The sequence below is a fragment of the Rhinolophus hipposideros genome, assembly GCF_964194185.1.
Source record: "Rhinolophus hipposideros genome assembly, chromosome: 9".
NCBI lineage: Eukaryota > Metazoa > Chordata > Mammalia > Chiroptera > Rhinolophidae > Rhinolophus > Rhinolophus hipposideros.
In genome coordinates this window covers 37522044-37539185 of record NC_138055.1, presented here as the reverse complement: position 1 = coordinate 37539185, position 17142 = coordinate 37522044, and the positions used below count along the sequence as shown (strand labels likewise).

At 39.7% G+C, this 17142-nt stretch overlaps 1 protein-coding gene across 1 annotated transcript in view; it reads right to left on the bottom strand.

The window, feature by feature from the left end:
• Positions 1-11273, bottom strand: part of SSPN (sarcospan) — a 42208-nt gene extending 30935 nt beyond the window's left edge. The window contains exon 1 of the mRNA XM_081059293.1: positions 10950-11273. Coding sequence (XP_080915419.1) covers positions 10950-11228 — 279 coding nt within the window. The 5' untranslated portion in view covers positions 11229-11273. The remainder of the gene's footprint in view (positions 1-10949) is intronic.
• Between the last annotated feature and the right edge of the window lie 5869 nt (positions 11274-17142).

Genomic DNA, 17142 nt, shown 5'->3' with positions numbered 1-17142 from the left:
AGGGAGCTTCCCAGACAAGAAAAGCTGAAGGAGTTCATCACCACTAAATCAGTATTACAAGGAATCTTAGAGGGACTTCTTTAAGATGGGAGGGGGGTTAAGGATGGGTGAAAGGAGAAGGAATTAAGAAGTACAAATTGGTTGTTACACTGTAGTCAAGGGGATGTAGGGTATAGCATAAGGAATATAGTCAATAATATTGTAATAACTAGGTATGGTGCCAGATAGGTACTAGATCTATCAGGGTGATAGATGGGAATGGGGTTCGGGGCAGGGTGAAAAAGGTGAAGGCATTAAGAAATACAAATTGGTAATTAATACAGTATGGGGAACATAATCAACAATGGTGTAAAGACCATGTAAGGTGCCAGATGGGCACTGGGCTTATCAGGGGGATCACTTTATAGACTGTGTAGATGGCTGATCACTGCGCTGTGCACCTGAAGCTGAAGTAGAATAATATTGAATGTCAACTATAACTAAATATATAGGTATACATAGTCACGGGATGTGGAGTACAACATAGGGAAGATAGTCAATGGTATTGTAACAGAGGGGTAAGATGTCAGAGGGGTAGTAGCTTGGGTGTTGTTTTATCACTTTACGAGGGGTTTAAATGTCTAACGATTACGTTGCTTTGTACACCTAAAACAAACAAAAAAAACCCTAAAATAATATAACAAAATATTAAAACTTGACAAACCTGGGAATAAGTAGGAGGTTGTTTTATTATTCTCTATATGCTACTATAGACTTAGAAATTTTCACAATTAAAAACTAATCATAGAACTGCCCATGCTTATTCAAACCCACACAAAAATGAAAATAAAAATCATAACCAAAAGTCTTTTGGAAATAGCTTCAAATTGGCAGAGCCAAGAGTCTACCCACATTTGTTTTATTCCAAATCTGGAGCCCCTCCTACAATTTCAGATACCCTCTCCTTGCCTTTTCTGATCCTCCCCAGACAAGGTTAATCACACTCTCCACTGTGATACCTTCTTCGGGGTACCACTTTAGCACTTTGTTTTTCAAACTGTATTATCATTATTTGTAGGTGTGTGTCCTCGCCCAGACACTGAACTCCTGGGACACTGTACCTGGCATATAGAAAGACAAAGATAGACTGGTTAAAATGTTGAAAGTTTTTGTCTTACTATAAGCACTCTTTGTTTTACAGAGTTCTGTTCTGTTGCTTATCAAGCACCTAACTCACTCTTGTGGTGATTTATCAGAAATTAATTGCCAATAAGTTCTATAAATACCTACTTTGAAAAATAATTCATGTTCAAAGAATGTAAGAGAAACAAAGATTACGTTCCAGCATTTCTCATGAATCAACAGTAGGGGTATAATTGCTACATATTTGTGGGAAAAACAAACAACCTACAGTTCATTTGTTTCACTTCGGGGTTTTTCAAGTCCTCAGAAGGGAAAGGAATTTCGTAAATGTGGAATTAGGCTACTCCGGAGGTATAGTTATGAGATGGATTTTATTACTCAGGCATAATTAAGTAGGTTCTCAAACTAGGTCCCACTTTAGAAATGATTGCAAAGATAATTCTACATTAATACCTCTGGGTTCATATATCTGAATTTGTACAATAAATAAAAACTTATGAAATGGTACGGTATAATGAAGTTATACAGTAAATCAACATAAATTCAATTATATAACGTTGCAACAGAAGTGAAAATGAGAGAACCATCCTGTTCAACCTTTAAAAAATATTATCAAGTGGCTTTTCTAATTGAGAGCTGTTTTAACCAAAGTAAATAAATAAATAAAAGAAAACAGGATATAACGGAACATTAATATATATTACTCCTTTGAAAAGTGTTTTGTTCTTTTCAACATGAGGAGGTAGGGTCAGTGTCCCCAAGCAGCCTGCAGTCTCTCCAGCATTTCTCCTCTTCCCTTCCCTGGCAACACGGGTTAGCCAGACACTGAGCTTTTTGTGATGTGTGTGTGAGGACAGGGAGAAGGGGAATGAGGCTTCAGGGAGGTCTCGAGGTGGAAAAATTTGTGACGCACTAGATTCAGTGACTGAATGAGAATTATTTTCGAGGGTTCTATAACACAATAGTTACGGTCACCTATGTTCATTTTTTAACTTACATTTGGTCTCCAAACCCTTAACTCAGATCCAAACCCTTTAATAGGTGTCCCAAACTGTTTGTTCGTGAAAAGATTATGAGATGAAGCCAACCTGTGTGAGTTCGATCCTTCTGTTTCAGAATCTGACTAGCTGAGAGTACGAGAGAAATAAACTTATGGAACATATAACATGTAAACTAAAATGGTCGAATTCTGTCTTTGAGCTGCATGCAGCCATGGAGAAATTATCTTTCGTTGATTACAATGTGTTCACCTTACAGAGTCCTAGTTTGTCCTTTCACCGCCGTGGATGCCCTCCGCTTTCACTGAGGTGGGCATAGTCATCCTGCGTTCTTCTCCCTAATCGAGCAGCACCCTCCAACCTCAAACATAAGTGATGAAGACTGAAATGCTATTTCCTTTATCTTGGAAAAGGCCTCCTTCATAGCTTTCCTGGCACAGCTAAATGTGAGATGAAGCTCAGCCTGAGCCTAATGGCCTGATATGAGCGGCCACACCTGATACTTTAGAAGGAAGCTGGTGTTTTGTTTTGTTTTGTTTTCCCTAGTCATAAAGCTAAAATTCTCTCCCTAGTCAGGGTCTAGTTAACACATTTGCAATTCCCCCTCTTTTCTCGTCACCTGTCATTATCTCCCACCCAAGAGAAAGGCCTGATAATAACCTGTGTTAAAGGGGGTTTTAATGGCGTGTTACAATGAATGCTGAATCAAACACTTTCCAAACAACAGTTGAATGGGATGCCCCTAAAACAGCAACCTCCAGGTTTCTGGCAGCTTTGCCCAGCCCCACAGCACTCCCAGCGAACAGTGGGGAGTTGCTCATTTTTCTGCCACAACAGAAGCAGGCCTCAACACAACTTCAGGAGAATCTGAGAGTCCTTATTTATGAACAAACCCTTTGCTTTCTAATGTCCAGTCACTTCCTGGCTTTTTGCCAATACCCAGGAACTATAGCACTGAAGCACATTCATGACGGTGTTAGGCAGGGGATATGGCGATAGCAACATTAAATCAAAGAGCATCAACTTTAAATATGCTCGAAAGTCAAACCAGAGATATTATAGGATGTCTCTGGAACGATGGGCACGCCTTTATTTGCTACACAGTATGGAAATGGGATTGAACCAACTGTTGAAAGAGGCATATTAGACAGTTCTAGTCAGTCTTCTCTTGTCTTCCCCTCTGGGATAGTTTGGGTTTATGCAGCACTTGATGGAGGAAAGGAAAGCCCGGTTCAGGATTTCTAAGCTGGACAAACAGGATCCTATGAGAAGCCTTTGCCAAGGAGATGCAGGCTCCCACTAGAGTCTGTTCTATCATGAGGCCCATGGTGGAAACACTCCAGGGTTTTATTCTGACCCATCCCACAGAACAAAGAGTGTGAATCTGATTTTCAGAATCACCATCAAAAATGAAAATAACGGTGGCTTCCCTTGAGTTCTAGAAACATCAAGCATGAGATCACTGCCCCTCAGAGGCCACAGAGCTCATCTAATTGCTGAAAATTTGAGCATCTCCCAACTGCACTGTTCAGCCAACCACCTTCATTTCCTTGCCTAGGAAGCCAAGGTGTCATTTAGCTAGAACCTGAGAGCAAAACACTCCTGGAGCAGTAAAGGAGGGCAAAGATTTACTAACTGATGGTTCCTAAGCCTTAAGAGCTAATGCAGCAAAGGAAATGCCTAGGAAACCCTTAGAAGTGTACTCACTAGCTGAAATCTACTGGATTTTATTTTTACAGAAATTTGACAAAAGCAGCAATCTGTAAATGCAGTAAAAACAACTTCCACCATATGTTTCACTACTGGCATGAACACAAGAGCCACCCCACCGCATTTCATCACCACATTTCTGTTTACTGGCTCAGAATTCTCATCAGAAACATTCAGACTTGTAAATGTTCCATGAAAGCCATGGGGCCTTTGTAAATAAGCTGAGAAAGGAGCTTAAGCATCACGGAGGTGGTTGTATGAATTTGTATCCCTCACTGAAAGTGCTGTGGACTAAATTGTGTCCCCCCAAATTTATGTTTAAGCCCTAACCCCCAATGTGACTAAACTTGGAGGTAGGACTTTCAGGAGGTCATTAAGTTTAAATGAGGTCATAGGGATGGGGTCCTAATGTGATACGACTGGTTGCCTTATAAAAAGAGGAAGAGAGAGCATTCTGTCCTTTTTTCCAAGCACATACACCAAGGAAAGACCATGTGAGCACACAGTGAGAAAGCAGCTGCCTGCAAGCCAGGAAGCGAGCCCTCAACAGAACTTGACCATGCTAGAGCAGATGAAGACAGAAAGAAAAATATATTTTGGGTATTGCCATATGTGTGGGTACACACACACGAATTTTAAAATTAGCCAGGGTGATTGAGACAGCTGCCTTGCTCAGGCATTTGACAGTTGCTCCTGCCAAGTCTTTTATTTTTACTTTTTTTTTAACTTTTATTTATTTAAGTGTGTTTTTCCAGGACCCATCAGCTCCAGGTCAAGTAGTTGTTTCGATTTAGTTGTGGAGGGCGCAGCTCACACTGGTCCATGTGGGAATCAAACCGGCAACCCTGGTGTTACGAGCATCGCACTCTAACCAACTGAGATTACCAACTGCCCCGTCCTGCCAACTTTTATCGCAATACACTGAGATCTGAGGTGGCATCCAAACCATCTGAAAGATTTGCCTCTGAAAAAGGCTTTCATATAGTTTATGATTTAAATACTGTTCCCAACATCCATTTAAAAAAAAAGTTCACCTTCAGCTTATGAACTCATTGTAATAAACCTGGACCTGAATATTCACAGCAAATAAAACTATAGGGTTAAAATCCATCATGAGGTCCCATCCAGCTCTAGATTTTGATGGACTCTTTTGATCAGCATTTCTCTAGTTTGCCAGGATCTGTATTTTGAACTGATAAACTGTAAAAATGAACTGTATTTTGCAGTGAAATGATACCCAATTAAAGTTTAATGACTAGATTCCATTCCTGTCCTACAACAACATAGAAATATGCAACTGAAGTCTTTGCATACCCTTATTTGTAAACTTTAATGCTGATATTAACCCTTCAGGGTAAAACATAGGCAAGTGGACCCAGTTATAGAATACCCTTCGTACAAATGTAACAGATAAAGCTAAAGGCAAGAAAAAGTCTAGAGGACATCCTCACAACAAATTCAAAGCAGACATCATATTGGCAATCTCTGAAACTCTTAGACCACATATTAGGGAAACCTATACCATTGCTTTCCTTGCAGAAGGAAGACATCCAGCGTTCAGCTATATCAGTCCTAATTTATTTTAATTACAGTAATGTACAAGTCAAATGACCTCTTTTTTTGAATCCAGCAGATATTTTATAATGTGAAGTAAACATCTCCATAATGCTAAGCTAATGTGTTCTGAATATGTCTGGAACCCTGGAGCCGAGAAGAGAGTAATAATAGCACATTCCTTATTATTACCTCATAGTTCTTTTACGTGTTAACAATAAACTTAAATTTGCCTGCAAACCATACTTTAAAAATGGTTTTCACAAATTCCAACAGCAGCTCAGTTCAATTCAACACTTACCAGGCACCCATTACGTATCAGGAGATACACAGTAGCCCCATGTTCATATCATATCATTAAAAAGAATAAATTTCTCTATTTTTTGATTACCCCCAAATTCTATACATTAACATTTTTATCATAAAACAGTAAAAGCAAATGACGATTGAAATCTCAAAACTTTGAGAGATTAACTTTCTGAGTTGAATACATCCACATTACAGGATGATAATAGCAGGACCTGCCACTTCTCCTCCTTATTTTAAAAAGAGAAAGAAAATTCAGGGATAACTTCTTCATTATATAACACTCTCTTGGCCTTTGTGTCTCTGGTTTAGTCTGAGGCTAGTAGTAGAAGTGAAAATACATTTTCTCCTAATATTCTGAGCCTCAAATGATTTTGTTCAATAGTTAACCTTCTTTATTCTTTATTCTGTATTCCTAAAATGATTTCAGGAAATATGTTACCAAATTCTTGACTATTCCCTTTTATTATCATACGCTTAAAATTAATTTTTTGCCCAATTAATTCAATTACATTCCATTTTTATACTTGTTAGGAGAGCTTCATGTACCTAGGAGATAATTTTCCTACCATTATTTATTATAATAAATTGAGTTAGGCCACATAATTATCACTCCTCAGCTCCTAACAATCCTGTGACAGTTGCTATAATAAAAATTATTTCCCAGAGGTACCACAGGTGCAAGCAAATGTAGATTTTGGAAGCATATTAAAGTCCCAATATAAAAAGTAATGTGATTATTATGCAACGTATTCCTAAAAATACAATTCCAGATTAAGTTTCTTAAATGTCCACATGCCTGTGTCGGAAATTGACATCACTGTTAGCGTCTTGACTTCTTTTAGGGTCTATCCAAAATCCCAATGCCAAACCTTCCTCACTTCCAGTTTCTCTTTATAACCATGATCAAATCATTTAGTTAAATCACCATCTCTGTTTCTCCACTTATAAATTATGGATAATCATAATATCTTTTCTTTACTTGTGATACGTCATATATTCATTTATGAATTTCAGGGTGTATTGTTCTCAAATAAATAACCACCCAATTTTCCCTTCCATTAAGTCAAATTAAAAATAGGATGAATCCACCTGCATTTTGAAGTCTTTCGAGTTAGTTAACATATGAAAACTGTTATTGAAATTCTTGGCAGGACTCTCAATCATGACAGATTCATATGATGAGTTTTATGAATGACATTAAGGAAATAGTCTTCCTTTCCTTAAACTTTCTAATGTGATTAATGTGGTATATTTCAAAGGATTTTTATTACAGCTGGGTGAGGTATGGAAGTAATGGAGAGAGAGTGAGGAAAGCTGAAAACCACAATAAAGCAAAGAAATTCCCATTTTCTATGGGAATATTCCCCACAAGGGCCAAGAGACTAACAAATACTAAGCATCCCCATTGGGGATGAGAGGCGAGTTTGCTCTTAAATTTACTTTAGAGTAGAGATGCCAATGTAAATAAATCACTGTAAGTGAAATGCTTTGAAAAGTAAATGGGCTTTAAAAATATTTGTGTAGGTGAAGTTTTCTAATCAGAAGTATTCATTACTGTCAGATATAGTAAGGGCACGTGTCCACCAGGATCTCTGGAGATTGCCTGGTACATAATTCATTATTTTTAGACCAACACCTAGCACAGTGGACACCCCTGACAAATGTTACTGAACGAAGAAAAGTAAGCCAAAGTTCAAACATATTACCCTTCACCTAAACCAAAATTGTATTCATTTGAGGTCTTTAAGACCTCAAAGTTCTTTGATTCCTTCAATCCATACGCATTTGTTCATCAATAAGAATTCTGGAATGACGAGCAACCTTGAATACCTATTTGACCCAGCTACTCAAGCCATAGATAGAACAAAATGCAGGGCAAATTTCTACTATCTAGGATCCCCTACCCCAACCAAGGTCATCCTAAAAGACCCTGTTTTACTTTGTATGGTCACTGTCGTGTGACTTGCAACCCTCAAGCCATTTATAAAGAATCTTGAGAAACGAACGGCACTTTTACACGTTGCTTGGTCTCCGTAGTGGCTCTATTCTACTCTTTTTCCTTTACAGAAACCTTTAGTAACTAAAGTAAAAAGACTTCAGTCATTTCTTGGATGAAAGGTGAGAAGAGTCATATTTATGAATAGGCAACAAATAACCTATTTGTTTTCCTAAAATTCCACAGACATAAATCTGTGATCATAGATCACGAAGGGCTTCTTCAGTCTATAACCAGAAGTTCACTGAATGTTCACCAAGTCACCCATACATTGGTCAATAAGAAGTCATCTCAGTGGATTTGTCCATATACCCAGATTCTGTTATGGGAATGGTGATGCCTAAATCCCAAAGAAATGGGATAAGAACCCTTGTAACGTGAATAAGTACCACATGGTAAGAGGCAACCATACAAAGAGAAATAGAAGAGTGAAGAATGCAAAGCTGTTGATGGGGTTGCTGCATCAGTCTGGGGACCCTGCTTGAATTCAGCATAAATTCTGAAAGCAGGTCTGACTCTGCCTCAGCTCAGGGATTGACTTGTACTCCTTTGGTCTCCTAAACAGGGCAAACTTTTCAGCATTCTTTAGAGGATGTACCAAACCAGAATCACCCCATATTCCTAGGGAAAATGACCCTGAAGGGACTCCTTTCCTCCAAGTTAATTTTTATAAACCTACAGAGAGATTCAGAAAGTACTGGAACTAACTTAATACCACTGAGATTGCTAATAGTAACTTGGCTGAGAACAGAAGAAGTGAGATGGCCAAACTGATGGCCAAATCTCCAGGGTTCAAATTGGTCTGGGAAATGCAGCAAATCAAAACTGACTGTTCTGCCACACTAGAAATAAGCCAGAGCCACTTCTCATTTGAAGAGTGCCACTAACGATGATTACTTCACTAATTACTCATAAAAAGAACTAACTCTTTGTATCCTTACTATTATATTCGCCAGCACTCTTCTAAGCATCAGAACATGTCTTACTTTATGTTAGCCTTAGGACATCCCTAAGGAGGTAGGAATTATTATTACCATTCTGATTTCATCAATAAAGAAATGGAAACCTAGAGAAATGGTTAAGTAACTTGCCCAAAGTTATTCAGCGAACAATGGCCAGGCTGGGGCTCAACACCAAGCCCAGTGTTTGCACTTCGGCACTTCACCATCCTGCCTCCGTCTTTTCCCTTCCCTGAAAGCCTGGAAGAGTGCCCCAGGACCAACCGCAGACAGAGACATGAGGACAACAAGTGAGGTGTCTGTGGGAGACAGCGACCCATTGCCTGCAGCTCTGGCCCAGCAGGGATGAGAGTTTGTCCTCACCTGGCTCCTCAGAGACCCTCCTCACTTGTCTCATGGCATCTGTACTAAGTTATCTATGCTACAGATGCTCTCTGTTGAAAGAAAACTTAAGATTACAGATATCATCAATACAGATTTTATCACGACAGCAAACTTCAAGTGGATCCTTGATTATAAACGAGGAAACTGGAAAGAACAGAAACCCCGCTGTAGACAATGCTCTTTCTACTGCACCCAGGCAGCTTTCATGGGATGCCCCTCATAGGAGCTCATGAAATTTCAGTTGCATAATTTATATATTCATGCCTTAGACATTGAGAAAACAATTTTCTCCATCTAATTTGCTTTTTTGATACTGGGCTTTTCAAAGTTGAAATAAAAGAAAGATAGGAAACACATTCACAAATGATATTCAAAACCACTGAAAGAAGGAGCTTCGTTCTTTTTTTCTTTTAATTCTCCTTGCCTTAAAGGACAGACATTTTTTCCCTCTAGTATCTTGACAGTCATTGAGGTGACTAAAATACCCAGTATATCTTAGTGAAAAGCTATTTTTAAAATCACTTGACTTAGAAAACTCCAATCATGATAATTTCATGGGAATTCTTAGTACACAAATTAAAAGTTTTAAATTACTCTGCAAGAATTTGTGAGCTCAAATAATCTTAATTACAAAATACCTGCCTCGATGAATATTTATCAGGTGTTTTTAACATCTGCCCTGACACAAAATTCTTTGAGGGTTGTTTTATAAGTTATAGCTCTGTGGTCAGTCATAGCAGTAATGATGCAATGTGAGCCTAGGAGCCTAAATGCGAATTCTAGTCTCGCCTGCCTCCACCATTTTTAATCTCTGGGACTTGAGAATGTCATTTAATTTCTCTTAACCTGTTTCCTCATATCCAAAGAGGAAAAACAGTTCGCACCTCAACGTGTTGTTTCATGGATCCTATGAGGTTCTAGTAAACCACAAGTCGCTATAATACAGCATCATATTCAAACTACAACCCACATGTGTGGCAGTATGGCTCAATGAAGAAAATGCCTGTGTCTGGTGCAAGAAGGAATCAAACTGGCTAATTTGCCAACTTGGCCCACTCATGACTCTGAATGAGGGACCCTTGGTTCTCTCATTTGAGGAATGGAATTAGAACCATCCCATAAGGGTGGTGTGGGGATTAGAAATAATATACATAAGGCCTCTAGCAGGCAGGCATATAGTAGGTGCTCAATAAATGGTGCGTATTTCACATTAAAGAATCTAGTTGATTAAGCCAAGTATGCTGTGTGTCTCAACACTCGCTCACAACAGCTGAGCAGTGTTCTGCTTAGAACAGTACATCCATTACAGAGTCCCAATGTACCCCTGCCACGGCCAGCGGCCTGCGTTTATCTCACTTGAGACTCCAGCGAATTAAGACTTTGCTTGCTGTTTTCCCGTTTCCTGCCTTAGACCATTAGTTTATAAAACTTATTAATGGGACCTCCAATGTAAAAAAAAAAAAAAAAAAAATTAATACAACTCAAGGGGGCAACTCCACGTACAGGATTTTTCCTAATCGACTTTTACTAAGATGAACCCCTTCGCTGTTCGTCACTTATTTAGAGACAAGAGTGGGGCCTAGGATAAGGGAAAAACCAACGTGAATCTGCTGTTGTTAAGGAGGCTGTTCAATTTGACCAAAAGAAGCAGCCTCTGACTGGCCTCCCCCAACTCCCGAGTCAGGCCCACGGGAGGCGTTCAGAGCACCAAGCGGGACGGGGGGCGCGAGTCCTCCAGCGCCCAGCCGGCCCCCGGGCCAACAACAAGTGTGGCAGGCACCAGTCACCAAGCAGAGCGCGAGTTAGAGGAGTGGAGCCGGGAAAGGGCGCATGCAGCTGGGTTAGTCGTAGCTAGACCGTGCGGCTTGGCATTCCTGTTCGGCAAACGCGCTTAGGCAAAACAGACTTGATGCTTACAAGGATCCCAGCCCAAAATGGAGTGTCTCTGACTAGCAGGGAGGAGCTGATGCTCGCCATGAGAAAGCCCACCACGGTCACGGCGATGCCCAGGGCCAGCTGCAGCAGGGCGAGCAGCAGCGGGAACCGGCAGCCACAGCACGTCCGGGCCTCCTCCTCCCCGCTTCCCTGGGGGGCCCCCTTGCCCTTCTTCGGCCCCATGTCGTCGGGCCCGGCGGCGTCCGCGGCCGACGGCCCCCCCTGCCTCCGCGGGCCGCGGGGCTGCTTGTCCTTGCCCATGGCGGCTGCGTGGGCGGGTGCGCGTTCTGCGCGCGGGGCCCCGAGCGCGGCGCTGGGCGGGGTGAGCCTGCCCTGGTATTCGAATTACGGAGGCTGAACAAATATGGAAAACATTTGGAGCCGGCTCTCCGAGCCTCCAAAGGCCACAGGGAGCCCGCAGCGGAGGGGGAGTCGAGGGGGGTCGCCAACTGCCAACGCGCTGGGACGCAGTGGCTGCTGGGCCAAGGGACAGAGTTTGCCAATCGCCCCGGGGAGCCAGCGTGGGTCCCTTGGCGCCTCTTAAATCCTGTGCATTTTAGACAGGGTGTGGTGTGGGGGGCGGGAGGGGGGGTGTCTGTTGTCCCTGCTCCAAACCCCAGGGGTTGTTTTTGTTTTCTGATAGGTGCAACGCAAGGTGATGAATGTTTAAATCATTTCAGTTTAATTAATAACAATTTAATCCAAAATAGGCATTACTGGGCTCCAATCTGTGAAGTCCTTTCCAGAAGATAAATTGTTTATTTTCCAACAAAGGCATAGGCTCTTCTCTTTATTTTTAAGTTTTGCAATCCAGCGGACAAATAAAGGCATTTTCCCCATTTAGGTATTTGCTTTTGAAATAGAGATGCTGGGCTAATTGTGAGCTCTCTCACATGTATTCCTTTTTTAAAGCTCTTTTAATCCTTCATATGGGGTCCCCAGTCAGTCTTCACTAATCTCCACAACAGTGCCTAGGGGGATTATTATGCACCTAGGACTCTGACAATTTGACTCAGTCCACATTTGAGATATTTTTAAAGCACTTACAGTGTGTAAGAATATAAGGATTAAAGATTCGAGGTCTGACAATCAAGCTTGCGAATTTGTTGCAAAGATGTTGCTGACTTTTTTTGATTTCAGAGGGATTATTCATTAGGAATTTGTACCAACTGGACAAACAGCTAACCAAGTTTACTATTTGGAAGTGCTGAAAAGGCTGCGTGAGAAAGTTAGACGACCTGAACTTTTTGCCAGCAATTCGTGGCTCTTGCATCATGACAATGCACCAGCTCACACGGCACTGTCTGTGAGGGAGTTTTTAGCCAGTCAACAGATAACTGTATTGGAACACCCTCCCTGCTCACCTGATCTGGCCCCCTATGACTTCTTTCTTTACCTGAAGATGAAGGAAACACTGAAAGGAAGACATTTTGATGACATTCAGGACATCAAGGGTAATACGGTAACAGCTCTGATGACCATTCCAGAAAAAGAGTTCCAAAATTGCTTTGAAGGGTGGACTAGGCGCTGGCATCGGTGCATAGCTTCCCAAGGGGAGTACTTTGAAGGTGACCATAGTGATACTCAGCAGTGAGGTATGTAGCACTTTTTCTAGGATGAGTTCACAAACTTGTCAGACCTCGTAGATTTGGTCACTGCCCAAAGTCACAGAACAAATCAATAAAACTGATTATTCTTATCTCCACATACTTCTTCTCAGTAGCACTTAGAGCAAATTTCAGTGAAACCACTAAGAAATGATCCTCTTTGGAGTATTTATATCTACTTTGGTATGGTCATTTTAACATTCAGAAAGCTGTTATTAAAAAATAAACAATGTTGTCAATATGCTAGAACAGATAAAGCCTACTCTTTAATTGTTCACTCTCAGCTAATTTAAAGGAAGTCTAACTCCCTGCTCTGTTTCCTTAGAATTACACACAAATTCTCATCAGCTCTCCTTGTAAACAGCTAAGTTTGTACAAGGTAGCTTTGACGGTATAAAATATATTCTTACTTATTTTATGAACAGCAGTGTTTTCCTTCTACCTTCCTTCTGGATCAGTGAGAAAAATATGGTCCGTGGAACAAATGCAGTAGCTTTGAAAGCAGAATCCAAGCCAAGCATCTCAGTGTTCCACCTAGAAGCAGTAGAAGCAACTCTCCTCAGTCTCACAAGAACTGTAGGAGGGCTGGGCTAAAGTCATTGTCAGCTTTGGGGCCATTGCATCATTAGGATTTCTAGGGAGAATAAACAAAAGCTGGTGTTACAGTAGGAACCCACTTGACTTGAGCCAGACTGAGAACAATCCAAATGACAACAGAACAATACTTGGTTTTTCTATGTAAATATAGTAAACATTTTTAGGAAGCTAAATGCTACCTGGAATGATTTGTTGTTCTGTTGTACTTTACCTCAGAACTACATTCTAATTATAGTTTCCACTTTTGAAGGTGAAAGCAATGAGTATTAGAATTATTAAATAACCAGATTGTTAAATCACTAGCCTAAGTTACGGATCGAGGTCCGGGGAACCAAATGTAAACTCTTGTGGATTACCTGTTTTATTAATTACTTCCTATAGGCAAACAAGTGAGTGGACTGTTTGTAATTTAAAACAATTTAATGATCATGGGTAGTATTTTATCTATTACAGAATTAGCTGTTAGCCTTGAACCTGCAGGTACCTGAGAACTTTACCAAAATATCTTGATTCACCACCATAATGTATATAATAGTCAGTGGAGACGATTATTTCAATTATAGATTTATAACTAGATACAAGCTGTATTTGCTGACCATACTGCTGGGCAGCCATTTGGTTAAGAATAAAATGTCCCTAGCCTTTTCCTGGAAACCTTAAATTAGATGTAAGTTAGAGTGGTTAAAGAAAATAATAGCATGTTCCTGTAGGTTTGTCTTCTAAGTTTCAGAACTAGTGAGGCTTACAGTTGTAAAACAGTTGTACGTAAATTTTTAAAATAAAGGCTTACTTTTAATTGCCTAGCTGACACAAGTTACAAATCAAACCAGTAGCAGTGAACAACAGCCCAAATAAATTGTAATCCTTCTAGTCTGATTACAACTGCCAGCTTCCATTTTCAGCTTCCAGTAAAGAAGGCAGTAATATAGGGAGTCTCACATCTGCTCAAATTCCCAACTCCAGGCTTGAATCTGTGCCTGAGGGGGCCTGGTCTTTGGCAATCCCAGGAGATGATAGTGATGAGGACAGTATTTTCACTTAATTGCTATGGGGAAGTAGAAGCAAGAACAAGGTGAGAAAAGTTGTCAAAAGGTTAGTGATAGGGAATAAACAGGGCTCAAATGGGATCAGAGGGTCCCTAAGGATACAACAAAGAAAGCGCTTCCTTTAATATGTTCTTTCCACGGGGAAAAAAAAAAATCACCATTTCCAGCTCGTCATATAGTTTAACAGATGAACAGGGTTTTTTTTTTTTTAGTAGTATTCATAAATTACAATGTCTCTGTTTTATACGTTAAGCAATAACCTCTTCAGATATTTATATTACCGGGAAGAAAGGCAAAGTTGAAACAAAGTGTTTTCAGATACTCTATTGGCTGCTCCCATAATTTAAAACTAACAGAGATTATAAATTAGAAACTGCAGGAGATTAGTTAATATGTGGTTTGAGATTATTTTGATCCTCTGGGGTAAATAATAAAATTAAGTTTAGTATCTCTATTTTTGCTGTATCACAAATTCAACATAATTTTGAAGTATTTATGCTTCAGAAATTCAGAACTGGGAAAATGATAATCCTTTTTAAAACTAGTGTCGTTAACAAAATGTCCTTATGAAATGCAACTAGAAATAATCTCTAAACCGACACATTTCTGAACACATGATCTTAGACTCACCAAGAACAAAAAGATTTCATAGAAAAAATATTACAGTTCCAAGGTATGTAGCAAATCTCTTTAATATGTAATTAAATATATTTTGAAAGATTAAATTAGATTTGATTTAAAGAAACATCAAGTATTCTACAGAGGACAATTGAAAACTTCTTTATGATATGCAATACCGTTGTCCCATGTGTCTCACTGGCCCCCATACATAAAATTACTCTAGAGATATTGCTGATCCGTGTGTGTGTGTGTGTCTTTGTGTGTGTGTGTTCAACAAATAAACTATTGATTTTTTTAATTTTCTTTATTTCTATGTTATTTATATCTAAATGTGTCTTTTGGCTCAATATTTTTCTCAAAAGAATTGACCCAGTTATGATTTTTGCATGGCACAGCAGGTTGCATTTTCAAGTTAAATGTCATATGAGTAGTATACTCTTTACGGTCAACAGTTTGATTGTAACTATCTCATTCTATAGAGAATCTCCACATATCATAGCTATCAATCATTTCCTAATGCATTCCACTTTTGTATATGATGTTACTTATAATGATATCAAATTATCCACATAATTTTGTACATGTAGTTTTGTCCTTGTAATTTTGATGTGTCCACAAGGATAAAGAAGAAATAACTATACTTATTTTAATTAAGAAATGCAGGGCAGGGGGCGGGGGGAGAATGGATAAACAAATTGTGGTATATTCATACAGTGAAATACTACTTGCTAATAAGAAGGAATGAATTACTGATTATAGGCAATGACTTGAAAGAATCTCACGGTTTGCTGAGTGAAGAAACAGAGACATAAAATAATATTGCATAGTTACATTTGTTTAAAAATAAAAATGCAGAACTAACCTATGATAATTAATTTAGAAAGTGATTTGGACTTGGGATGAGAGAACTGACTAGAAAGGAGCAGGAGGGGACACACTGGGGATGGAAGCCTTCTATTATCTTGCTTTGGGTGCTCGTTGAACAACACTTAAATTCTGTGCACGTTATTGTATGTAATGGTAGTTCAATATTTAAAATGTAATAAAAAGAGAAATACAGGAACACTGTATATCCAGAGTAATTAACAGTAGAAAAAGAAAAGTTTGGGTTTTTGTTTTTGTTTTTAATTATCTTACCAATCTCTCTTCATTTCTCTCCTGTCTTTCTGGTTCCTGTGTATTAACTATCTACTGCTGTATAATAAATCACCCCAAAACATAGTTTGGAACAACAATAATTACTTATTATTTCATGGTTTCTGTGGTTCAGATATTCAGGCAGGGCAAACAGATGGTTTGTTTACATTCTCTGGGATCTCAGCTGATAGAATCATCTGAAGTTTTGACTGAGGCCAGAAGACCTGCTTGCAAGATGGCTCACTCATCTGGCTGCAAACTGGTTGGTTCCTTTCCCTGTGAACTCTCCATGGATTGGACTCTCTACAGGGTGATTTTAGTGTCCCCACAACATGGTGTCTGGCTTCAATGAGAACCGGCGATTCAGAGATTGGTAGAACAAGGGAAAAACTATGCTTTTCATGACACAGCCTCAGAAGTCACTTAGCAACACTTGAGCCACATTCTCTTCTTTGGAAGGGAGACACTCAGTCCAGCCCACATTCAAGGGGAGAAGAATTAAGATCGGTTTAATGAAAGAAAAAGTATCAAAAGACTCAAAAACATATTTGAAAACCGCCACACCCTCCTTCTCAAGTTTCTTCATGAACTGTGCCCTTCTATTGCTGATCTCCTAAACGTTGGGATTCAGGGTTCCTTTCTTTGTCCTCTTCCTTCCTACACTACACGTTCCCTGCCTTCGCAGAAAACTCTCAAACCTAAGGAGCCAGACTTCTTTCCTTAGCTGTAGATCTGTAAATGTCACTCTACTCACATCTCCATTTGAATAGCCCCAGTGTACCTCGAACTCCCTCTGTCCTTGAACTCCACCGAGAAAGTGTCCACAGCCTTTAGTGGCAAGATGATCATTTGTCGCCTTTGCCAAGAGCAATGTCATAGGGTAGTTTCAAGATTCCAGTGAGTTTAAGAGTGAGTGGGAGGTGACAAAGGGGGAAACCATGTGTAAAAGAATCTATGGCAAAGCTTAGCTGTGAAGAGGAGGAAAGAGAAAAGGCTATAGCTAAAGGAATAGTACAAAGTCGAGGAGAAATTTGCCTCTTTTTTTAGACAATTGATCAGATAAAGTTCCTTGAGGTGGGAGAATTAGAAGGAAAGTTCCTTCATAAACAGAGCTAGGAGCAAAGAATAAAAGGCAAGATAAAATGTAGCTAAGTTTGCAGGAGTGGG